Below are 26,886 nucleotides of genomic sequence, written 5' to 3' on the forward strand. Positions count from 1 at the left end.
ACGGGGCTGCCCGAAGCCGGTAGCGTTCAGGCAGCCGGGCTCTTAAACAGAGCCGACATTTTCCCGGACATGTTCCGCTTTTTGGCAATTCCCCCCGGACGGGGGTTTGACTGCCGAAAAGCCGGACATGTCCGGGAAAAAGAGGACGTATGGTAACCCTACATATGGTGTACAGGGGCAGCCAGGCCTCCCTTTTCTGAAAGTAAAGATAACTAAACCAAACTGTGTGTGGAAGTTTTGTTAGGTTAGAACTACCTGTTTTTCCAGACAGCAGATTGCACTACACTTGCTGTCCTCAGTGGTCTGGTTGGCAGCCTCAGTCTGAGAGTGCACAATGTTCCAACCAATGACCCAACCAGGTTTAGACAACATTTTTTTTTTTTTTTTTTTTAAACAAAGACTCCATCCTACCTGTTTGCTATCACCTTTGTTATCTCCAGTGGAGATGCACCAATGTTATACAAATGGGGATAAAAATACTAAAAATTAGAGAAATTCTTAGGCCCAGATCCTGCACTTTTAGGCTTCAGGAGGCTCTGCACAGGTACCTGCACACAGCAGCTTATAAAAGTGAGCCCTCCGAGTATAAAATGCTGAGGCAGACAAAAACTGAATTTAAGTTTGAGACTATTTCTGCCAGAAGTTCCACTGAGTTATAATTTTGCCACAGAAAGAAAAACAGTCTCACATACTATTCATTCAAAATTTACTGTCATTTCTTAATATTTCATTTTTTATCCATCAGGCATCACAGAATACTGAATGAATTGGTACACCTCTACCCCGAAATAACGCTGTCCTTGGGAGCCAAAAAAATCTTACCACGTTATAGGTGAAACCGCGTTATATCGAACTTGCTTTGATCCGCTGGAGCACGCAGCCCCCGCCCCGGAGCGCTGCTTTACCGCGTTATATCCGAATTCATGTTATATCAGGTTACAGGTGCATTAACAAATAGTCACTAGAACCTTGGATTTATTTTTAATACTTAAAATATATAGAGAGAAAGTACAATTAAACATTGTGTGGGTCTGTCTCCCCATCTCTCAAAGGAGAATAGTCCTTACCTCACAGCACTATCATTAGGGCTTAATTCAGTAACATCATCATCCAACAGAAGGAATCACAAAAATGCAAAGTATTACTAATACTAATAGAACTAAGGAAGGCATTAATCCATGTATCATCAACAGGTGGTGAGATTCCACATACTAAAAGCTCAATCTTGCCCCAAGACATGCAGCAAAATGTACCGGCGTATCATGGAGGAGTTACGTATTACGTTGAAGAAGCATTTTGAGGCCCCAGTCAGAGAGGTCATCCCCATTGTGCTAGGTACAGTGAACACATTAATGGAGTCTAAGACTAGGAAGAACTACTGTTACCATCTAGACTGACTTTTTGCACAACACTAGCCACAGAACTACCCTGAAATAATTCATGTTTGAACTAGAGCACTACTTTTAGAAATACTGATTTAACAATGGTCAGTGATAGAGAATCCTCCACAACCCATGGTAAATTATTCCAATGGTTCATTACCCTGTTAAAATGCTGCACCTAATTTTCAATGTTAATTTGTCTGTCTTCAACTTCCACCCATTGGACCTTGCTATCTTTGTCTGCTAGATTGAAAAGACCATTATCAAATATTTATTCCCCACATAGTTACTTATAAAGTGTGATCAAGTCATCTCTTAACCTTCTCTTTGTTAAGATAATAGATTCATCTCCTTGAGTCTATCACTATATGGCAGGGGTGGCCAACCTGAGCCTGAGAAGGAGTCAATTTACCAACGTACATTGCCAAAGAGCCACAGTAATACATCAGCAGCCACACATCAGTCCCCTGCGCCCGCTCGCTCCCAGCGCCTCCCACCCACTGGCAGCCCTGCCGATCAGCACCTCCCCCTCCCTCCCTGCACCACCCGATCAGCTGTTTCGTGGAATGCAGGAGGCTCGGGGCGGGGGCAGGAGGGAGAGGAGCGAGGGCATAGCAGGCTCAGGGGAAGGGGCAGGAAGATGTGGAATGGGGGCAGGGCCTGTGGCAGAGCAGTGAGCACCCCCTGGCACATCGGGGCTAAGCTACAGGCGCCAACTTTCCAGAGTCAGTGCCTATACAAGGAGCCGCATATTAACTTCTGAAGAGCCGCATGTGGCTCTTCTGCTAGATGGCATGTCTTTCAATCTTTTATAATCATTCTCATAGCTCTTCTCTGAACCCTCTCCAATTTTTCAACATCCTTCTTGAATTGTTGACACCAGAACTAAACAGTCGTTCAGTAGCAGTCGCACCAGTGCCAAATACAGAGGTAAAATAACCTCTCTACTCTTACTCAAGATTCCCGTTTTTACACATCCAAGAATCACGTTAGCCTTTTCACCAAAGAGTCATATGGGGAGCTCATGTTCAGCTGATTAACCACCAAGTCTTTTTCAGAGTCACTGTTCTCAGATATTTACAGCATGGGGGACTCTATGGCCTACATTCTTTGTCCCTATATGTATACATTTTCGTCTTTGTGTTCCGTGTACAACAACTAACATAAAGGGATTCTGGTAGATGAAGAGGGCCTGTAGGCACCACAGTAATACAAATAATAAGAAGTAATTTGGCTGTATTAAAACACACATTGTTTTCTTGGACCCATCGTATCAAGTGGCCCAGATTGTTCTCTATCAGTTATCTGTGCTCTTCATTATTTACCAGTCCCCCAGTTTTTAAGTCACCTGCAAAGTGCAAACTTAATCTGTGATGATTTTGTTTTCTTCCAGAACACTGATAAAAATGCTAAATAACATAGGGCCAAGAACCAACACATGCGTGGCCCCACTAGAAACACATCAACTTGATGATGATTCCTGTTTACAGTCACATTTTGGTACCGGGCAGCCACTTTTTAATCTATTTATTATGGATAAGGCCACGATTATGTCACAGAGGTCACAGAATCCGTGACTTGCATTGACTTCCGTGACATTTTCTGCCCCGGGGCTGGAGCTCCAAGCCAGCCCCACCCACACAGCTTCCAGCCCCCACCTTGGGGGGGGGCAGAACCCACAGCTGTCAGCCACAGCAGGCAGGTGACGGGCAGCTGGGGGACTCTGCAGCTCCCAACTGTCCCAGAGGCAAGGGGACCCCAAGGCAGCCCAGCCCCACGGCCAGGGGGACCCTAGAGCTCCCATGCAGCACAGCAGTGGGGGACCTAAGAGCCCCAGTAGCAGTGGGTACTGAACCCACCTACCCCTTTTGTCAGGGATATTTTTAGTGAAGGTCAAGGAGAAGTCACGGGCTTCCGTGAATTTGTTTATTGCCTGTGACCTGTCCATGACTTTTACTAAAAATATCAATGACAAAAACGTAGCCTTAATTATGTGCCATGTTAATTTTATCTCATTCTAGTTTGTTTGTTTTTTTAATTAAAACATCATGCAGTACCAAGTCAAATGCCTTACAGAAGTCTAAGTGTATTACATCAACATGTAATGGCCCAGTAAGTGAGAGAGCATCTCTCTTGTGCTAGGCACTCTCCACACATGTAACAAGGGGTTGGGGGTATGTGTGTGAGATATGGATGTGCATGCATGGCTTAGAAGGAGGCTAGAAATTTACAGAAGTTCTTTCAATTTATTTTCTAGAAAGGACAAGGAATTTTTAGACTGATTCAAGAAGTAGATTGTGCTTAATCCACTCCATTCAACCTCCTCGGGTCTTGGTTTAGAAGAATCTGAGTTATGTTTTAGTATTAGTTTGAATAATTTCAATACTGTTTGTACATAATTCTATATAAAAATACAACAAAAATAATAATCAAAAGATGTTTCTGTTCATCAATTGGTTGTAAATTTCCCTCCCCACCAAAAAAAACCATTAAAATATTTTGCATCATTTTACATCTGTTTTACAATAGAATACTTTTAACGGACTACGACAAGCTGACCACATTTACAGTGATCATCAAAATGATCAAGATCATGGAGCTGTTCCCCATGGACGTACCAGGAGTCCTCAAGCCATTTCAATGGCTGTTCACCATATCTCAAAAGACATCTCCAATCACATTTGTGCAGATTACATACACACCTGAACAATTACACCTACGTTTTTTGTAAGCTTACAGTCACCATGATATACAAACAGCGCATTGTGGCCTACCTACTCTACCATTTATTATTGCAAAATACCTTTTTCGTAACTACAGAAATCACTTACATTTCTATGTAACACCAGGAAAGTATTTGATGTATCTGTAGCTGACTTTAAGGCAATTTAACAACTGAAAACCAAGAAAACATCCAGCATCACGTGATCAGCCAGCTCTCTCCGGAGTACAAGAGTCCACAGCCACAGTTTGAGAACTGCTGGTTTTAACCTTACAGATTGGTCTTATATATTATGTAGACCAGGGGTCGGCAACGTTCAGCACACGGCTTGCCAGGGTAAACACCCTGGCGGGCTGGGCCAGTTTATTTACCTGCTGACGCGACAGGTTCGGCCGATCGCGGCCCCCACTCACCGCGGTTCACCGTCCCGGGCCAATGGGGGCGGCGAGAAGCGGCGCAGGCCGAGGGATGTGCTGGCCGTGGCTTCCCGCCACCCCCATTGGCCCGGGACGGCGAACCATGGCGAGTGGGGGCCGCGATCGGCCGAACCTGCCACGTCAGCAGGTAAATAAACTGGCCCGGCCCGCCAGGGTGCTTACCCTGGCGAGCCGCGAGCCGAACATTGCAGACCCCTGATGTAAACCAAGGGAGGAAATAAAAAATAAAAGAACCACCAACATATTTTAACTACAGACTTTTTAATTCAAGATTTCCAAGTTTATTCGGAGAAATTAGAATTAGACAAAAGAAAAAAAGTTCTGAATGTATCATTCAATATTCTACCAGAGAATTGAGCAGATTTTCCAAAGGCTTTCAAATAGTAAACCAGAAAGACTGCATTTAAGAATCTTCTCATGTTGCAAACACAAATGCATTATTTAAAACAAAGTGCTCTTTTATAATAGCGATTTACGAGATTAGCAGTTGCCTGGGCATCCTACAGTATAGTAGTATCCTTTCCTACTCAGAAAAAAAAAAAATACTGATTACATAAAATAAACCAGAAAAACAGTTTCAGCTTTGTAAGATAACCTGGAAGATCCATATACAGTAAAAGCTGTTTTATCTGGCATATTGTGGGCATGGGGGGGCGCCAGTATGTGAAAAATGTCGGTTAACTAAGAGGGAGGGAGTTGGGTGCAGTAGGGGCTCAGGAGGGGGTGCCGGATCCTGGTGACACTCCCCTCGGGCAGCTCCCCGCAAGCGGTGACCTGTCCCGGCTGCTCCTAGGCGGAGGCGCGGCAGGCAGCTCTGTGCGCTGCCTCCGCCCGCAGGTCCAGCCCCCGCAGCTCCCATTGGGTGCAGTTCCCAGCCAATGAGAGCTCTGGAGTTAGCGCACAGGGCGAGGGCAGTGTGAGGAGCCACCTGCTGCACCTCTGTCTAGGAGCAGCCATGACAGGTCGCCGCCTGCGGGGAACTGCCCAAGGTGAGTGCACCCCCGATCCAATACCCCACACCCCCTCCCGTCCCCAAGTCCCCTCCCGCACCCAAACTCCCTCCCAGAGCCCACACCTCACATCCTCTCCAGCACTCCAACCCCATCCCACACCCCCGCCTGCATCCAAACTCCCTCCCAGAGCCCGCGCTCGCACCTCCTCCCACGCCCCAACCCCCTGCCGGCCCCGTGCCAACCAGACTATAAACCTGAATTTCAATGAAGATCAGAAATGCCAGTTTATAGAGCTTTCCGGTTGGCAAAGTGCCGGATAAAACAGCTTTTACTACATATCCTTTCCTACTCACTTTAAAAATTTTGGCCAGCAAAGCGGGCACAGATATGCCAATAGCCTGGGAGGGGGGAAGGGGGAGAGATCCAGTCTGGTCATTCTTCTGTATAATTTTGAGACAAGGATTTTAACTATAGTTTTTCCAATGAGAGATTAAACAACTTTTTGACCAGCTGCTAGATATTATATCACCTCAACATAGCTACCTAATGCACAAAACATCTGCAAATACCCTTTGAACAACAGCTAAGAGTCAACAAGTTAGATGGTTTAAAAGAAGAAAAGATCTTAAATTTAAACAAAAACAGAACCAGTCGTGGAATCCTGCTGGGATTACTTGCATTACACCACATATGGTATCAATCCCCAGCATCTTCCATCTGTGCTACAAATCAAAGAGGTTGTATCCAATAAGAAAACATGTTAAGAACCGATGAATGCCACAGAGTAGTGTAGCTTTTTGGTTAACCACAAATCAATCAATCGTAGTTTAAAATAAGCATAGCTTTAAAATCAGTAAATTGATATGCTGAATTAGAACATCTGAGCAATAAGAAACATAACCATTTAAAAAGCTGTTGCGTAATGTTTACTGCTATCAACAATTCTATTCCACTGGTGGATGGTGGCTGCTCAGTCTTTTCAGTGCAAAGCTGTATATAGCTTGATCAACAGCACAGACAAAAGGAGAAGAACATCATGACTCACATTAGAAAGCTTTCTATTTGCTCAGCATCAGTTGGTTTTGGAAATATCCCTTCAACCCATCCGAAGCCTCTCAACCCTTCACATATAGGGGGAAATGTTCTCATGAATGGATTTGAAGATAATTCACATCACCAAGAGATTATTACTATTGCCTACACCCAGGAGCCCTAGTCATGGACCTGGATCCTTTTGTGGTAGGTGCTATACAAAGAGAACACAGAGGGTCGTTGCCCCAACATTTACATCTAGAGCTATCCATTTTTTCCTGTATTTTAGATGTGAGTGCCTGTGTCCTGCATCTTTGGAAAGTATCTGAATGTGACAGATTATCACTGGTGATAAGGATCTCAGATAAAATGACTCTCTTCCATCGTGACAGATATTTGATGTATATTTCATGAAACTGTTTTGCTACTGTTGTTACTTAGGGCTTGTCAACACTTAAAATGCTGCATCTGCACCACTATAGTGCTTCAGCGTAGAAACTACCTACGCCAATGGGAGGGATTCTCCCACTGGCACAGGTCATCCATCTCGCCAAGATAATTCTTCCATTGACCTAGAGCTGTCGACAGGGGGACTTAGGTCAACTTAACTACACTACTCAGGGGTGTGGATTTTTCACACCCATGACCGATGTAGTTAAACCAACCTAATTTTCTAGCACAGACCAGGCCTTATTATTTCTATTGCAGTAGTGTCTAAAGATCCCCAATCAAGGCCCAATTGTACTAGATGCTGTACAAACAAAAAGTACAAAGATAGGCCCTTCCTCACGGAGCTCCCAATCTAGGATCTAGATTAAACATGGCGCCAGGGAGAGGACAAGGTTATAGTAGAGTCAGGAGTGCAGGTATCAATTAGTCATAACACTGATCTCGGTAATCACAGGTGGCCAGCAGTAGTTATTTGAAGGCATCACAACCAAAAATAGAGAATTTGAAAAAGTTATAGACCCAAAAAATTCCCTGTGCCATTTGGAACAGATATGACAGCTTTTTTTTTTTTTTAATGTTTCATAAATAATCTATTCCAGGCTCTTATTGTGATGATATGGCAATAATCTGAATTTCTGAAGAGGACAGATGTGTCCTAAAAAGACAAATCATTCCTTCAATGCTCAGCGATCCAATAGAGGAAATCTCCCACAACAAGATCTGTTGTCCTAGCTTTCCTTGTTTAGCTATCCTGACAGTTCAGGGTGAAGATGAGGTTTCTACAAGTGTCAATGGTCTGGTCTACACCCAGAAGTTGTACAAGTTTAACTAAACGTGCTAAGTTAAATTTAGTTAAATTAGTGCATCTTGATTTGGATAATGTTTTCACCCCTCAGCTCATAGAGAGCCAAGTATTTCACCAGTTTAAACCCACCAGGGTAAGCTAAACTGCGGGAAGCCAGTTTTAAACATGAAAGAGTGTCCACATACAGTTATACCAGTTTAACTAAACCAGTGTAACTTCTGTGTTTAGACAAGCCACGTAATAGCTCCTACACAGGATAATATCCAAGATGGGAGAATAGCAGTTTTCTCCTCCATGACTAAACTACATGTTTGTGTCTCAGAATACATAGGCCAAACCTAAAATTAAAGCCAGATCTACATTTGGAAGGCTTTGATGGTATACCTTTACTGGAAAACATACTGGCATAGCCCTCCTAGTGAGGATACAGCTGTGCCAGCATTACTGCACTTTGTACTGGTAAAGTAAAGCCATCCTCCAGGAGCAAAACAAGCATTCCAGTAAAAGCACAGCTTTGCCAATATAGCTGTGCCTACAGTTGGGACTTCTGTCGGAAGAGGTATAGTGGTCAGGGCGGGATTGCACCTCTTCACACTCCTGACCAATGTAGACATGTCAGCTGAAGTCTCTAGTACAGACCCGACTTAATACACAAGATCTATCAGCAAATGCATGCCTTGATTCAGTGAGACTTGCTATCCTCCAATTCCTCTTCAGAGAAATCATGCTGTCCTTGTGCCAGGGAGAGGCTGCAGAAGATTACCTTAGAATTAGATGCTATATTGCTAAAGACACTATGGTTGTAGAAGCCTAACTGCCCACAAATTCAAAAGGAAGGAGCTGCCATTTCACAATGGCAGTTCTTCCTTCTTTGACCTCGGTATAGGGTCCTGAAGGATGTCACTGTATGTCAGGCACTAACGTCCATTCTTCCCAAGAACAGACAACAACATAGCAATGTACTGAACTAAACAAAATGTCTTCAGTCTAAAGGAAGACCCATATAAGGGAAACAAAATAGCTTTTCAAAAAGCTAGTGATTAACAAAAAAATGCACTTGCTGGGGGGAGGGGGAACACCATGATCAAAAAAGCCTCCATTTGGCTCACTTCCTCAGAGGCATGAAGCATAATTGTCCTATGGAGTGAAAAGTGGAGTTAGCCCTCTGCATATTACCAAAATGCTCATTTTCTATTGGTTGCCACTTGCCTGACAAGCAGCAAAGGGATTTTCTTATCTGCAAGGGTAAAATCAAGGCACAAGAGAATAAGTTATTTCCTCAAATTTTTGCAGTGTTTTTTTCTTTAAATGGAGGGAAATATGTTGAAATATACACCTCTACCCCGATATAACGCTGTCCTCAGGAGCCAAAAAAACCTTACCGCGTTATAGGTGAAACCACGTTACATCGAACTTGCTTTGATCTATCAGAGTGCGCAGCCCCGCCCCCCCCGGAGCACTGCTTTACCACATTATATCTAAATTCATGTTATATCGGGTCGCGTTATATCGGGATAGAGGTGTAGTCAATGTGGAATCACCTCATCCACTCGAACAGAAGTCACACCGTAATATAATATGCTCTGGGACTCTTTACTTAAGAGGTATAGATCAGTGGATAGGGTCTTGTCTGTGGAGGCCACTTCCCTTTAGCAATTCATCATTGTGACATATTATCACTGTTTTGCAGACACAAAATGCAGCCTTTAACTGACTGTCTGATAGTTTGCTATAAAGTAGTAAGTATACTTAGCACTTAGACAGTGCTTCACACTTTCAAGCACAGCACTGAAATTAAGTTACCAGACAGCACTAGACAAAGGCAGTATAATCCAGCTATGTGAGGTGTCTAGTACCGATCTCAGTGAAGTTTACCCACAAGTATTATTAAAAAGTAACAGTTTATGATATGCCAGAAAAAAAAGATTATGGGAGTAAGAGTGATAGTAACTTACATTTTCCTATATATCAGCTGACAGAAATTCCACTTTCAAGTGCTCTACACATTAAGATACAGTATTTTAGTCCAATCTCTGCTCTCTCTCTAGAACTTCCTAATTATGGCTCAGTCAAGGCCTCTTCTCAAAGATGAGAAAGTTTCCGTAACTTAGTCATTCTGACCTAAACACCAATTCCCCATTTAGGCCAGGCACCTGCCTTTAGCATGGTGCTACTGCTGTAAGCACTCTGTTCCCTCTAGCGCCGATTGCAATCTCTGAAGTGCAGAGAAGCCAGCTAGCTGACCCACCATGCACAGTCAGTATCTAAAAAGAGTGGAAATTACAGTAAAAAAACTGCAGATCGAAGGAAGAGAAGAGTAGACCAAAAGGCAAAATATGCCAAGAATAAAACAGCAAGAGAGGAAAGTATTAACCCCTGAAAGGAAAAATATTTAAGTGAAAAAGGTGACTAGAAGTACAGATTTAAGTTTTTAACTACTTCCGCTGTCTTTCTACTATGCCCATGACTAGGCTTAACATGATTATCCTATTCTTTCTCCTTGAGACCTGAGATCCTGCCACACCAGGTTACTATTAAATTCCTCTTCTGTGTAGTTTCAGGAAGAGGCAGTTCACAGGTCTTTTCAAGCAAGATATGTGTGACACTGCAGCCCATATTCATTATAGTAATATGATTGAGATATGATTTTGGCATAATTATGATGCATTTGGTACAAGATGGGTCATGTGAGGTCATCCGAAAAGTTATGATTTGCTGAATATGGTTATCCTATTTGTGTGCATGCATCATTTTTGTATCTGACGTTATGAATATTGACTCTATTTGTATTTCAAATCTGCTTACTCTGGGTAACACCCACAACTAGCCTTTCGGGTACAACAATGAAGAAGCTAGACAGTGCTAATGGCTCATCAACAAAGAAAATGTACCCTAGAAGAGCTTAGCCTTCCTGTGAACGTTTCACCCAGCCTATGAGTAATGGCTGCTATGACTCAGTAAGGCATGCAAGGGCATGTGACCAGACCACCTGACGCTGAACTCCATTTTGGTACCTGTATTTTTCCCGCAAGCTAAACTGGGAACTGAGTTTGGAACAAAGGGTTCCCACCATATGGAAAAACTACATAAATTGGGGAGTGACATCCTCTCTTGACCTTACTCCCGACACAAGAGAACTCCTGGAAACATCTTAGGAACAAAGTCTGAACTGGGAGAAGTGCTGGTCCCAGGCTAAAGGGATTTCTAGCCTGTGTATGGAAATTTGGGTGAACTGCTTGTATCATCAGTCAGGGTGAGAAATTGCTAATTCAAATCCCATCTATCTAGTATATTAGGTTTAGTTTCCGGATTTTTGTTTATTTGCTAGGTAATCTGCTTTGATATGTTTGCTATCACTTATAATCGCTTGAAATCTATCTTTCTGTGGTTAATAAGCTTGTTTTAGGTTTTATCTTAACCAGTGTGTTTTGAGTGACGTGTCTGGGAAAATCTCAGCTCTGTAAACAAAGGCTGTTGCATATCTTTTCCACGTCGAGGGGGAAGTGAATATATTAATGAGCTTGCATTGTACAGATCCCTGTGCAGTGTAAGACTGTATAATTCTGGGTTTATATTCCAGCAAGGGTGCAAGACTGGGGAGCTGGGAAATTGGCTGTTTGTCTTTGAGTGGCTTAGGTAAAGCACTTGGGTAGCTCAGTTAGTGTGTGTGTTGCCACATGCGATCATGTTGGATGATAACAGGGCCTGGAGAGGCTGGCTGAATCACCAGCAGAGCAATGTGCGAAGGGCCAACCCAGTTTACTGGTTAGGGGGCACAGTGGTTCCCATAGCTCCCAGACCATGACAATCTATCAAAATATGCAGTATAAATTTCCCTTTGTAAGTACCCTGCATTGAATGTTGTCAATCATAGACGTTTTAAGACGCAATAGTGCTTAGCAATTTACTTATCTTTAACTGGTGAATTCTGGTTCATTCCTGTTATTTAAAAAACCTCAACAACCCAGAAATAACTGTGATCCCTAAAATATTCCACTATTTCACTGTGAATACATCTTGAGTTTTTCAATTTAAGCATTTGCGAATTTGTATGCATTACAGCTCTTCAGAATTCCGAGTCCATGGATTCACAGATTCCAAGGTCAGAAGAGACTACTTTGATCATCTAAGTCTGACCTCCCATACAACACAGGCCAAAGAACTTCCCCAAAATAATTCCCACAGCAGATTTTTTAGAAAAACAAGCAATCCATTTAAAAACTGCTACTTATGAAGAATCCACCACAACCTTTGGTAAATTGTTCCAGTGATTAATTACACTCACTGTCAAACATTTACACCTTATTTCCAGTCTGAATTAGTCTAGCTTCAAATGGATTATATTATACATTTCTCCATTAGACTGAAGAGTACATTATTATTTGTTCCACATGTAGATTCTTATAGACTATGATCAAGTCATCCCTTCAACTTCTCTTTGTTAAAATAATAGACTGAGCTCCTTGAATATCACTATAAGGCATGTTTTCTAATCCTTTAATCATTCTTTGGGGCTATTCTCTGAACCCTCTCCAATTTATCAACACCCTTCTTGAATTGTGAACACCAGAACGGGACACAGCATTCCAGAGTAAAATAATCTCTCTGCTCAAGAGTCTCCTGTTTATACATCCAAGGATTGCATTAGACCTTTCGGCCACAGCATTGTACTCGGAGCTCAGCATCATCTGATTATCCACCAGGACCGCTCAAGTCTTTTCAGAGTCACTGTTTCCCAGGATAGAGTCCCCCATGGTTCCATCACCAAGCTTTTGATATCTGACTAGTGTTTTCAAATTACAAAGATAAAGAGCCGGAAACAAAAACTTATATTTCTAAAGAATAGGAAGATGGAAAAAATTAGTGACTGGAAGAACATATACTATCCTGTGAAGTTAGGACAACTCTTGGAAAAAAGTCACATTCATACAACATACATTTAGGCCGAATTTATAAAGCTGTGTGTTGTTAAAAATGATAGTACAAATAACTCAATACATCGTATAACTTAATCTTCTTTGGCAGCTCCTTATTACCCTTCATTATAAGTACATTTAAATTCACTTTTTCTTTTTCCAAGGGATGCAGTTTATTTTTTGGATATGAGCCACTTGGTCTCTTTTCCTTTTTTGATGTGCTATTGCAACTCACTGGCAGCAGCTATAACGAAGTATTTTAAAAAAGCTTTTTAATCAGCCTTCGAGTTATTTGCAAAACTCTTTATATGGAATACACAAAGTACATAACAGCCTCACACTTCATGATAGCACAGAGAACTGTGTCTCCCCCAGCATTTGTGTTACAGAACACCTTAACTTAGTCCTACAAGCTCACTCCAAACACAACCTGGCTTAGAAAAACTGAAAATATAACCCAAAATTCAGATCCTGTTTAACAGGATAAGATATGTGCAAATGCCAGGAAGCCCTACAAAAACAAAGGCCCAGGATATTCAGTTCTCAGTTGCAGCTATGTGACCAAATGTGTACACACAATGCTTTTCTCTATGGTGCCTGTCTGCTCCAGTCTCTTTGCCCCCCCCCCTTTTTTTGGGGGGGTGGGGGAAGCTATGTGTGAATTTATTTCTCATGAAAAAGTGTCAGGTTGACAGCTGAATCCACTTTATCCACAGAACATGTTACCAACGTCTATAACAGGGGTCGGCAACGTTTGGCACGCGGCTCGCCAGGATAAGCACCCTAGCGGGCTGGGCCAGTTTATTTACCTGCTGATGCGGCAGGTTCGGCCGATCGCGGCCCCCACTCACCGCGGCCAGCACATCCCTCGGCCCACGACGCTGCCCCCATTGGCCTGGGATGGCGGACCACTGGTCTATAATGTACATTAGCCTAGAAGAAGTGAAAGGCTTCAGATCTCATCATTACTAATCCCACCTTGTCTGTTCTTATATGAAGACAGCAATATTTAGTATTTAGATTGCAGTGGCATCCGCTTTCCAAATAAAGGAGACATCAGAGTTCTTGCCCTACATATATAAAGCCCAACATAGCTATAAAGTAAGAAATGTTACTGAAGCATGCAAACAGCAAGTTATTTTCCCAAACTTATGCATTGTAAGATTTTTGGGGGTGTGGGAAATTGATGTACAAAAACACAGTCAAAGCAGAATCATTTTGTCCAAATAACTATAACAGCAGAGTTTATTTGGAGAGATCTGAGGGGAGGGAGGAAAGAGCCTTAGTACTACATCCCATTGATTTTAAAAAATGAAGCTGTCAGCAGCTTGTTGCCAGAATGATAGTATTGAGTACAACAGTGTGTACTAACATTTAAATTTCATTGTTTCTAAATTCCAAGTTAATGTAGCAACTCAAAATAAAATTCACTGCGCTGACCTTCTCTTTCTTCAATGGAGTAATCAAAAAAAAAAGAAAAGAAAAAACACTAGAAGCAGAGAGCCTGTAATCACAGGAAAATTATGAGAGCCTGTAAAGTTTCCTGCAGCTAAATGTCACTAAGAAGAAAAAAAATTTACAAACGGATTGAACAAACTCCTGCTTGTGGGATTTTAGCAAGATTAGGTACAGCCAGGATTTTTACAATAAGCAATTTATCTTTAAATATTTTAAATATGAAATAAAGCCAGAATAGTCTATCTTCGACATAATATATATCTTTACCATGTCTTCAATGTATCATCTAGTTGTCACACCGTACAAATAACAATTTTACTATATGCATGATTTGACAGCTGGATTTAATTGTCTTTCTGTAAACACAGCAGACATGTATAAAAAGCACTAGATATCAACCCAGTGAAACAAATACTTCAATAAAAGCCACTTACATTTGAACATGTGAGATGATCAATTAAAAATTACCCATGGGCCATAACTTCTGTGTATGATGGATTCTATCTTTCCATAGATATTCTTCACTTAAGCCTGTAAGTGTTTGCAGTATTGTGGCCTAACTTTCAGACCAGGAGTAGTCCCAACAAAGTCAATCGAAACTACTCACATGCTTAAAAAGTTATTGATAAGCATCTGCAGTACCAAGGCCTTACATGTTAGCTTTTATGTTCAATCACACTGTTCAGATGGTAAGACAGACAATATAATCTAAAATACTTTATTGCAAAATTAAAGAGACTGAAATTTTAATATTTTATATTACACATCAAATGTGCATTTGGAACTTCACTACCAGGTGTGAAAATTAGGCAAAATGAGAACCGCATAGTTAAATTACTTTAAGGTATCTGACTGAAGATATAAGACCCTAGCTCTTCTCGATGCATGGGTGATTAATGATATAATTTACATGTTGAGAGAGATACAAGTAAATACCTTTTCACTGATATGGGAAATACCTCTGAGTCTACAAGACAGTTAGAAGAGCATAGTTTAATATTATAGGGAACAACTCTTACTGCAAGACATTTTTAAGGAAGCAAACTTTAACTAATGCTTCCTCCAACCAGTAGAGTTGTAATACTTCCTACAGCTAACATCTGTAAATAAACATTCTCCTCTAATCTCATTTAGAGGAAAAGGCACCTTTACAACTCTGTCCTTGAAATCCATGACTTACCATGGAAAGGAGCATCTGCACCTGACCGAGAGATATGCTGCTCCCCTGAATACAGGTGACTACATACTGAGTAACATTAATGCCAATAAATCAAAACTGGCCAATTTTCAGAAACAGACACTGATTTCAGATGCCCAACTTGAGATGCGTGAGGTCAGATATTCAAAAGGTGCTGAGCATTCATAGCTCCCACTCAGCACTTCTGAAAAATCAGTCTAAAGTACCTCAGACTAGCACCCCAAATCTGTGGTCATGGTTGACAATGTTGGCCTTAGCAATGCTAGTATTAACTTTTATCTGAACTGATTTGCAGAATGGACTTCTTATGCTTCCAATATCAGACCAAATCCTCCAGTCCATAATCAACCAAAACTCCCACTGAAATCATTCATTGTTACAAAACCTGCAATGACTCTATAAGCAACAATCACAAGAATACTGTACTTTATGAACCAGACTGACATAGCAACTATGCTCTGAGAGGAAATAAAATTTATCAGACAAAACAAATATCCACACTTCACCATGCACTGACAGTGTCCTTGATGCTGTATCAGATCAAGGAAGACTAATCTAGCAGCGTTTGACAAACTGGTATAGTCAAGTTTATGGAATGCTTGGTATATTTAATAAGAATCATCAGTGAAGGGTGTTATTTATGCAATAATATAAATGCTTTAAACAGAACCAGATCCCATGCAAACTGCTGTGTGCAGGAGAAAACATTTTACTAATTTTACATAAAGAAACAGCATCCAACCACAGTAGCAGCTAAATAACAACACTTAAAATTTAATAAATTAACCTGATAAAAAGACTGCAGCTATCTAAAAAGAATTGAGGGGGATATGGGGAGCAGATCAATTAATATTTACTCTATCAGTTTTGCCCTTTTCTAATTGACAAGAAAAAATAGTTTTTCCCTTGTTTTGAATGGAGCTGAAATTAACACCTGTTTTTCTTCAAACAAAGCAATATAAGCAAGGGCCATGTTAGAAATGAATGGGACTTTTGCCAATGTGTTCAACAGGCGGGGGGATCCAGGTCAGAGGTTCTGTGCATGCCCATGTTGTTAATGAAGACTTCATGGACATGGTTTTATTAGTTAGCTATTGCTCACACAGGTAGAAAGAGGAATACCATTGTGGTTCTTTGTACTGGGAAGTGAAGTAATAGACTTAAAACAAGACATAAACCAGTGGACTCACAATTTAGAAGCAGATTAAGTCTTGAACTAAACTTGATATTGCCTTCTGATTACATAATACTTGTAATTGTAAAAGGGCTGTACTAAGAGGTTTCACTGTAGTTTCTATGGAATGTAACTCCAGATAGTGTTGCTGTCATGGATTTTACTAGGTCTTACCAGTGTGAAACTCCCTAATAAACAACTCACCTTTATCTTTAAAAAAAAACACACCTTAATTTGCTAGAAAAGGAACAAAAGAGAAATCTCCACAATCAGATATGGCCTTAGGTCTGATACTGGAGCTTTTGGCTTCCTTTCTTCTCTATTTTTTGCCAGACTAATCATCAGATTCTCCAGCTCAGGCCTCCTAAACACAGGCCAAAGCACATTTGCTTTAACACCTTTTCACGGAAACTTGTTTAATATATTTCCCTGTTCCCTTAAATGAAATCCCTTCATTTTATGCTGGATTTGTACCAAATATTCTAATTTAGTGGACACCCACATATTTTGGAGTTCTTTAGTAGCACGAAGACATTTTCTAGCTCAAAGCCTGTGGCATATTTGATTCAAATGAACAAGATCAACTTGTTTCAGAATTTTCCTCCCTAAATTATACCAAAAGTCTTGTCAGCATAGCAACTCTTATAAAAAACAAATAAATTACCATATTTTATTGTTTATAATATGCATTCTAATCAATAAATCAATTTTTCTTTGGTTTAAGAATCATCTTGACTAACCCTTGGCTTATTCTTTTTAAAATGAAAGAGGAAGCTTTTCAGATGTAAATTCTACCTAAACATTTTTTGTGAAAGAGGAACTTTCAAAACCTAATACAGAGGCACAGGTTTCTTTTAAACTATGAAACAAGTTTTACAAATCCTTACTTTCAACTCTGACTATTATGAAGATATGGTCAGATAAAGGAATTTACTCACTCATGACTGGAAACTTCTTTGCATATAGCGCGAGGCAGGTATAGAACCAAGGTATCTTCTTGGAAAAGGTTTCTCAGAGGTATACATGTCCTGAACAAAGAAAGAAAAGGGTATTATTCTCACAACTTATACCCAAACAATTAAAAATGATTCTTTCAAAATAAGTTATTTTCCTTGTTAGTTTGTCATCCCCTTTCTTTAAAAAAAAAAAAATTAAAGAAAGAAACCTCGCAAAAAAAGTGTCTTTGTTAATTCTTGGATTTCATTGTTTTATGATATGAAACAACATTCTTGAAATTTAATCTTCTAATATTCTCACTTTCTTGTAAGAGTAATTCTAGTAGGTCTTCAAAGACTAATTCATAAACTGTAACTGCTCCCTTATGGGTAATAAATGTTCATCAGGCATGAAATACAAGATTGAGCACATTTTTTCTAGTAGATGTAGCATTATTATAAAAGTCATACTTCTTCCCAAGTAAATTCAGTTAGCAGTAAGATGCAGTAAAAAGTATTCTATAACGAGATGACCACACACAAAATTTAGTAAATAAATATGGTTTTGGCACTAACTTCTAATACTTCCCCGCCCCCCCACATCCTCCAAGAAACCAAGTCTTGAAAAGTGACAACTCCATCTAGTGAGTGTAAACCATCACACTTGTCAAAAATAAAAATCCAAACCTAAACAAGACATCTAAGGAGGACAGATGTTGATTTTTTTTTTTAAACCATACATGCCTAGCTTTATCCATAGCTAAACATGCAACGTTAATTTGTAATCGTAAAAGCACAGCAAAGTATGCTTTAGAATGTTTATTAAATAACCTCCATGATCAATTTTATACAGATGTATGAAAACTGTTAAAATTGAGATGACTGGATCTCATAATTAACTTAAAATCAAAAACAAGAAACGCAAAATCCATTATATATTAGGCTATAAAGAGAGTTTTCTTTCAATACTTGCACAGGAATAGACTTTCTGTAAACTAAGGAATATTCTCTAATATCTATTTCCTCTTTCCAGGACCAAATATAACTTGCAGAGCCTGAACACCTGTGCTAGTCAAGCCAGATAATTCCTTCTGCTGACTCAGATTTCAAGTCTCAACTCTCTTCATCTCATAAGGCTAAAGAGAATACACACAAGGAGAGACAATTATCAAACTTCTTTAAAAGCGTGACTGAGCATAACATTTACAGATTTGCAGCAAATGCCAAAAGAGTAAAGGAAAGAGCATAGTATGTACTGTTGAGCCAACTCCAACTGCTGGATCAATTGCTAAACTGGCAAAAGGGGCACCTAGAAAGAAGACTGCAACAGTGCTGTGATCTTACAAACACCAATGAATATTGCAACCAGCCCCTGTGCACTGGATGGAAAGTGAGAAGGACAGACTTAGGAGGAGGAAGAAAACAAAACAAAGACCACAAAGTTTGTGAGATGCTGCAATTGGTAAAGAAAAAATTTGACATTTCAAGTCCTGTTGATTCTCTCCATGAATGACTGCTCAATTGAACATCTAAGCACACACAGCTTAATCAAAAATAAAATGCCTAGTTAAAACATATCATTAGAACTGCAGTCTTGTCAGTTTTCTTTTGATTATTGATGTCAAAATTAGCAAATGTAACATTCACTACATTTAATCACTTACTACACTAATTACAGTTATTATATTAGAGAATCATTATGGCTGGAGTTGCACAGATTTGGGCCCAAGCTTGCAATTGGGACTGCATGTGTGGAGTCAGCTGGAGAATCAGAGCCCTGCACTCAAATGCGTTTTCAGGGGGATATTGTTTTGTCTACACTACAGGAAAAATAGCATACTAGCATAGCGCTCTGCTTTAGTAGGGGTATCTGTATTACAATACTTTCTGTTGCTGACGTGGACAGGAAAACACAGCTCTATAAACAAAAACAAACCCTTAGTTTTGAAAAACAGTCAGTGTTGTTAAGTGACAACAACAGTTATCCCTCACATCATTTACAAAATCCAAGCACCTAAAATTAAGGAAATTAGTAGTTAAAGTCATCATAAATTTTACACTGCCCACATATTAAGTACAAAGTGTGTGTTTATTAAGTATGAAGAAATGCGTATTTCACTATATTGTAACCTGAACTCTAATCTATGGTGGGGAGGAGAAGGACAGTGATAAATGATTTCACTATCTAAATATTTTCTTTGAAGATATGCTATTAACTGATATGTATCATTTAACATTTTTTATGCTGAAGTATACTTTCTGTTCCTCAAGAATAATGCTGCATATGGGGGGGGGGTTTAAAATGATGCAGTAAGTACCTCTATTGTTGTCACTTACCTTTGTTAAAACATAGAAAAGATGTTTGGGGATTTTTCTGCAACAGTTATAGACTGTTTTCTTACATACCAACAACATTAAGAAGTGTTATAACGCACATGCTCCTCAGTCAGACAGGAAACTGTTAATTGTTTTTCTTGTAGTGAAGTGTGTCCCTTAGAAAGGTTATCTTCATGTAAGATGTTGAATCAAGGTCCTTTCTGCCTTCTGGTAGCTAGCCAGTAAATAACTCTTTCAGAAAAGAGTATAGGGCATAAGGTAAGCCTGGCCAATATTGCCTCTATGAATAAAGCAGGTTCTAATATCCTTTGGTGGTACGCAAGTTATTACTGAGCTTTAAATGCTGACATGTTTGCCTACACAGTCACTGAGCTACCAATACCCAACTCTTAGCTTTGAAAGGAGCATTTAGATACCTCAAGTATGGGAAGGAAGCTCTTTAGAGCACCAAATTCACACCTACTTAAAAAAAATCCAAATACATCATATCCTACCTAACATTGTATCAGCATTTACATTGAACTTTTCTCTTGTAAACTGTAATTTCTACCTAAACCATCATGAATGTAATCGGGGTTGTAACTAAATTACAGGATACAATAGCCTTGTTCTATGCAGTTTGCATCATCCATGCAATGCCAAAGTAGAATCTCACAATGCACAAGAGTATGAGATTCCTTTAAAATTATAATTAGAAATTCAGCTCTAATTACTGTTCTGTGCATACTCAATTTTAGTACCATTTTAACTTAGATGCACAGACGTTTCAAATAAGATAGAATGTACATTTCCAATCATCAGGAAGCAGAAAGACCATAGGATCTTTGTCCTGCAGATTTCCCAATTGTGTGTCATATACCCACATAGTTTATATACATAAAATCATGATAAAGTGATCTAAACAGAGCCTAAGTGTAAATAAATTATTTTGGTGTATTTTACTTTCTCCATAAGCCTAAACTGCTATTATCCTTCAAAAGGTAACAGATTCAGAGCTTTCACAAGGGCATATTTGAAATTCTGACAGGCAGCAAATGAACAAAATATAACATCTGAAATTATTAGTTTCCAAGACATATAATGAGAGAGCAAAGGGACTGCTGGTTTAAAGGCAATTTCAGTAATCTAAAAATATTTTACACTGCACTCAGTTTACATCTGAAGTAAGAAGTTATAATCAGTAACATTATATAAAAGATTTTTTAAAGTTTAAAAACAGGCAAGCAGTGTCACCTAAGGGCAGTGCCATTAAAGAGAAACTTACAAAAAAATTAAGAACTTCTTTTATCTGGTGTTTAGATATGCCCAAGCGAGAGAGAACATAAAATTCACAATAATGAAACTGTCCTATGGTTTAATGAGACAAGGTGGGTGAGGTAATATCTTTTATTGGGTCAACTTCTGTTGGTGAGAGAGACAAGCTTTTGAGTTTACACAGAGCTCTTCTTCTGCCCTGTTCCAATAAAAGATATTACCTCACCCACCTTGTCGCTCTAATACCATGGGACCAACACAGTTACAACACTGCATACTACTGTTTGACCACAAATGAGGAAGCATACAGTAGAAGCACAAATCAAACACAACACCCTCTTCTTTGAGCACAGCTGGAGTACTTAAACTACAAAAAAGTGTTCAGCAAATTGCTTTTGGCTCTCTGCAATGTTGATTGGTTCCTGGATTTAGTATATGTAAGCCTAACAAACTTTGAGTTTCTACTGTGCAATAGCAGCTTTAGAAGTTAATAGAATACACAAGTTTGGTGACGCACTAAGTAATCATACAAAAGTTACTCTTTTGAGCAGGGCTTTGGAGCTGTGCTCCGGCTCCGCTCCAGCTCCAGGCAAAAACCTGCAGCCCCACTGCTCCGGAGTTGCTCCACGCTCCAGCTCCGGGCTCCGCTCCAAAGCCCTGCTTTTGTGAAGATACTATACAACACTGGTCCCCCATGAAAGCTACTTATTTGTTGTAGAGAAGGAATTTACTTTCATTCCACCAAATCACCTTTAGAGCTAAAGTCCAGTCAGCCCCTAGCAGCTGAGTTTCTATGCCACTACTTGTTCCAAACCACAACTACACAAAGAAAGTTGTTCTTTAAGTGTGCATGAGCAACTGAATGGTTCATGAGATGGTAGACAGAAGCAGAGTATTTCTGTCTTCATTTGAATCCAGCCCCAGTCAACAGTGAAATAAATTTGGTTTCATTCCAGTTCCCTGCAGACAGATGTCCACAAAAACCACAATATCGTTTGACAACTGGCTCTTTTGTTGGCAATCTCAGTAGATGCCAAGGACTGAGAGTGCCACGGCGATTGAAGTATATTGGCAGCAAACTATGTCGGAACCTCGTTTAGTCAGGCTGTTCTATACTAAGCCTGTGCACTTCAAACTCAAGGCTTGGCTGGCTGGCACCTTCAAGAAAGTAACCCAGAGTTTTGATAGTCTCCATAGTTATTAGCACCAGAAAGTTCACATTACTATTTCAAATATCCAGACCTCAATTATCCCAAACTCCCCCATTCTCCAACAGCAATGACACCAAAGAGCCCCCAGCCATCTTGACACAGAGCCCCATCCCCAAAAGCAATTACAACAGAGAGACCCCAGGTTATCATAGACTTGGTCATCACTCTGACAGAGTCCAGTCACACCCACCCCAACAGCAATAACCCCAGAGAACCCCCAAATTATCAGATAGCCCCCATCGCCCTGACACAGAGCCCATCCGCCACTCAAAGGCAATGACACCAAAGAGCCCCCAGTTTATCTGAGCGCCCCCATCTCCTCAATGGCGATGACACCAAACTCCCCCTGGATCACCAAACCCCCTCATCCTGCTGCCACCGCTCCCCAGATCCCCCCCCAACAATGATGCTTCCCCCCACCCAGCCATTCCCCAGAACTCCCCAACTCCTGACACACTGTCTCACCTGCTCCCTCCCCCCAGGCTGAGGCCCACCTCCCTCCCCAACAGGGCGGAGACACACACAGGCTTAGCAGAGGGGCCTGCGCCCCTTCTCTGGTTTGAAACTGAAAGGGGTCCTGCCCCCTCCGTGAGTGGCGGGGTCCAGCTCCCCCCACCCGCAATGGAGAGCTCCGGCGCTCCACCCCCGTAGCACTCGGAATGGAGGGGTCCGCCTCCTCAGCCCCTCGGAACAGAAAGGTCCGCCCCCGGCTCCTTACCCGCGAGTGGAGGGGCCCGGCTCGCCACCCCCCCGCAGGGCTCGGAATGGAGGAGTCCGCCTCCCCAATGACCCACCAGCCGCGGGGCCGTGAGGACTGAGCGGGGCAGCCGCCAGTCCCAGGGGGAGCGCAATGGCCGGACGTCCCGTCCCGTCCCTACCTTGCCTCGGCCTCCGTCCGCCTCCTCCCCGCAGGCGCTTCCCCGTGCAGTGCCCCGGCCCCAGCGGCCTCCAACCAGGAAGCGCCCTGGTGTGTGACACCTACTCACTGCAACTATGGAAACCCCCCTCCCACTCCGCCTGCGGCCACAGCGCCGCCCCATAGGGCGAGCCCGCCGCCGCCGCCATCTTGGGCTCACAACGAGGCTGAGGGGGACCGACTGTCGCCACACAGGGCGAGCCCGCGGCTGCCGCCATCTTGGGCTCACAACGAGGCTGAGGGGCCCAGGTGCTGCCCTGTGCGGGAGTAGGTGGTTCTCTGGCCCTTGCTGGAGTCAGGTAACGCTGGATCCAGTGGGTATGGTTCCCTGTGCAGGGGATAGGCATGCATGGTGCTGTATAGGTATTAAATGTGACAGGGGCCCTGGCCCAAGGGGCTTGCAATCTAATGCAGACACCAGGCTAAGCTAACCTGGCAGGCACTGACACAGTGCGGGGCTGGGGATGGGGAGAGAATTAGTGGGGTAACAATCCAAGAGGGGAGGGAAAGGGGACGTTCAGAAGAGGGATCACTTTTCTCTGTGTATTACAGACACTTCTGGTTGTGTTCATTTGAGTTGTACAAGACTCCTGACCCCACATCTTCAGAAAGCATGAATCAGGCCCCCAAAATCATATCTTTAAAAAAAAAAATTGTGACATTGAAAAAGAAGTAATACCTTTGAAATGCTTTTTATTATTTTGTTTCCTAAGTTTAAAGACCACGTGATTGAGCTTTTCTCCACCACCAGGAAGGATAGAAATGAACTTTTCTTAAAAAAAAAAAAAAAAAAAGGAAAGGAACGAAAACAGATTTTCCCATAATCACATTTCTTTCAGACCTAGGACCTCAAGCAAAACAGCAAATATCACAAGATTTGGCAACACTGCCATGGTGGTTGGGAGTTTGTTTTTTAATAGTGTGCAGGAGTTAGGGCAGGTGCAAAGAGCTGCAGACATGAGTTGCTTAAGTAGATGTTGGCTTTAAGAAACAAGTTGTTAGGGGGGATTTGATTTGAAGAAGAGGAATGACAGAGATAATGGAAGACATTTTGGAAAAGAGATGCTCTGGGAATTAATAGTTCTGGGTTTTGTTCCTGTCTTTAACCTCAGAGTTTTTTTAACATTCACTAACTAATCCTTCCTCATGACACCCTATCTAATAGGTAAGTATAATGTCCATTTTATAGATGGAGACTGAGGCACAGTGAGAATAAGACACAGATCCCCAACAGTATTTAGAAACCTAAATACCATTGAGAATCTGGGCCTAAGTACACAACCCAGGTCACACACAAAATTACCAGCAGCCATCCATACCCAGAAACAGAATCCAGGATTCTTAACTCCTCATCCTACACCTAGGTAACACTGCCTTCCTAAATTACTTAAATGCCTCATTTGGAACTGCTGAAGTCTCTGCATAGTCACTATCAAACATATGAGAGCTGATATGCAAGGTAGTGGCAGAACCTTATGGAGTGTAGAGTGGCATCAACCTTAAGTTTGCTTGTCAGGGCAAGGACTTCTATGGCCCATATCCTACAACAGGGATCAGCAACCTTTCAGAAGCGGTGTGCCGAGTCTTCATTTATTCACTGTAATTTAAGGTTTCACGTGCCAGTCATACATTTTAATGTTTTTAGAAGGTCTCCTTCTATAAGTCTATAATATATAACTAAACTATTGATGTATGTAAAGTAAGTAAAGTTTTTAAAATGTTTAAGAAGCTTCATTTAAAATTAAATTAAAATGCAGAGCCCCCCTGACCGGTGGCAAGGATCCGGGGAGTGTGAGTGCCACTGAAAAAAAGCTCGCGTGCCGCCTTCGGCACACATGCCATAGGTTGCCTACCCCTGTCCTACAACCACATATGCACACATGTAACTTCCCACATGTGAGCAATTCTATTAGTTGTCTACAAATAATATACACATACTTGCCTGGTCCTTTAAAATGGGCCAATTTACCAAAGTTGAAAATAATTAGGAACAAAATTGGGAAGGAAAAATAAACAGAAAAATGTGAAAGATAACTGGAGCTGTTTGGAAACATTTCATTAGATGAACTCTCAGTTCCACAATCACCAAAGGCAGCTATGTTGGTTTAGAAATAAAAAATAAATTGTGGTCAAGAGGGAAGAAAACAGTAGCAATAAATTATATATATAACAATTTGAAAAAAAGAGGAAAGTTGACAGCAATGAACATTAATTAGAAATTAAGAAATTAAGACAATAGATAAGACATGATTAGGAATAGAGGTATGAAAAATATACAGCCAGGAAAATAAGGACAATAAGAATTTTTTTTAAAAACATATCAGGAAAAAAGGAATCCTAATAAGGATATGGATACATTACTAGACAGATAAGTAACTGTGCAGAAAAAACAAATGTTAAATAAGTAGTTTTATATTTTGAAAGATGCTGGATAATGTATTCATATTATAATGATTATTAAATACTTTCTAGTCCAACAGTAACTAAGGAGGATGTTAAAAAGAATACTAAAGTTAAACATTTTAAAATCTGCAGCTCCAGATAACTTGCATCCATGAGTTGTAGTGCTTTCTAGACCATTGATGTTGTTTTTAATAAATCTTAGAATACTGATGAAGTTCCCGAAGACTAAAAAAAATGTACTGTTGTGCTGCTATTTAAAAGAGGTAACTAACATGATCTGAGTAATTACAGACTGGTTAGCCTGAGGACAAGCCCAGGCAAAATAATGGAACAACTGATATGGGATTCAATCAATAAAGAATGGTAATATAATTGAATGTCTATCAACAGAGCTTAATGGGAGATCTAGTCAAACAAACTTTTTTTTTTAATAGATTTCAAGTGTGGCTGGTAAAGATATAACCTCTTTTACTAACTGGTGTTAAGAATTATCTGCCCAATGCATATTATTGAGCAAAATCTCATGTGCTTCTCCTAAGTAGGAGGTAAGTATAAGCCCCCTTCCAATTTTACAGAAAGAATAACAGGTTGCACTTGGTTGCTTCTGGCAGAGCCGGAAGTAAAACCCAAGGTCTCTACTATGGCAGATCCCCCAATTCAGCGATACGGCCTCTCAGAAAGCGTCTGGCAAATCAGGGTGCTCGGGTGTGAGTGGTAGCATTTCACACTGACTTTGTACAGTGATAAAATGACTCCAAGGTGTAGACGGTGAAGAATCAAATCTGTAGTGTCTATATGTCCCCTCTGTTTTCATTCTGTTCAGAGGAAAAGTCACAAATGGCAGTGATTTATGCTTTCAAATGTTTTAGAAAGTAATTGTGATTGACTGGCATGTCAGCACCTCACAAACCCTGAGAGACTTACAATGACCTGTTCTTACACCTTCCAATTTAAAGTCTTAATTGTCTTGTTCAAGATTTTAGAAGCTGCTCGAATACATAAACACATTTAGTTTTCTTCGAGCTGGGGATATTTTCCCTCCCTAAATGGCTAGTTACTTAAGATAAATGTCTTCCAAAGAGAGCGCTCTCCTTCACCTAACCCATCTGCCCTCCACTTACTACACATTCAAACTATATGTCATCATTTTCTATTTCCTGCATGATCATTGGTTTCTGTTGTAATGTTACAGCCGGGGTTGTGAAATTGTTTTAAAAGTGGAGTTTTCAGAGTGGCTGACAGTGATATCATGTTTGTGTTAGCAATAACCCTACAATTCACAGGTAATGTCTCCACCAGCACT

General features: G+C 40.9%; 1 protein-coding gene across 2 annotated transcripts in view; it reads right to left on the bottom strand.

The window, feature by feature from the left end:
* Positions 1-23,277, bottom strand: part of USP6NL (USP6 N-terminal like) — a gene marked incomplete in the record, with an annotated part of 204,590 nt that extends 181,313 nt beyond the window's left edge. The window contains 2 exon segments of one of the 2 annotated variants that reach the window (XM_034764788.1): positions 17,466-17,555; positions 23,143-23,277. In XM_034764788.1, the coding sequence (XP_034620679.1) occupies positions 17,466-17,469 (4 nt within the window). 2 annotated transcript variants of the gene reach the window in all.
* Between the last annotated feature and the right edge of the window lie 3,609 nt (positions 23,278-26,886).

Source organism: Trachemys scripta, chromosome 1 (assembly GCF_013100865.1).
Source record: "Trachemys scripta elegans isolate TJP31775 chromosome 1, CAS_Tse_1.0, whole genome shotgun sequence".
NCBI classification, from domain to species: Eukaryota; Metazoa; Chordata; order Testudines; family Emydidae; genus Trachemys; species Trachemys scripta.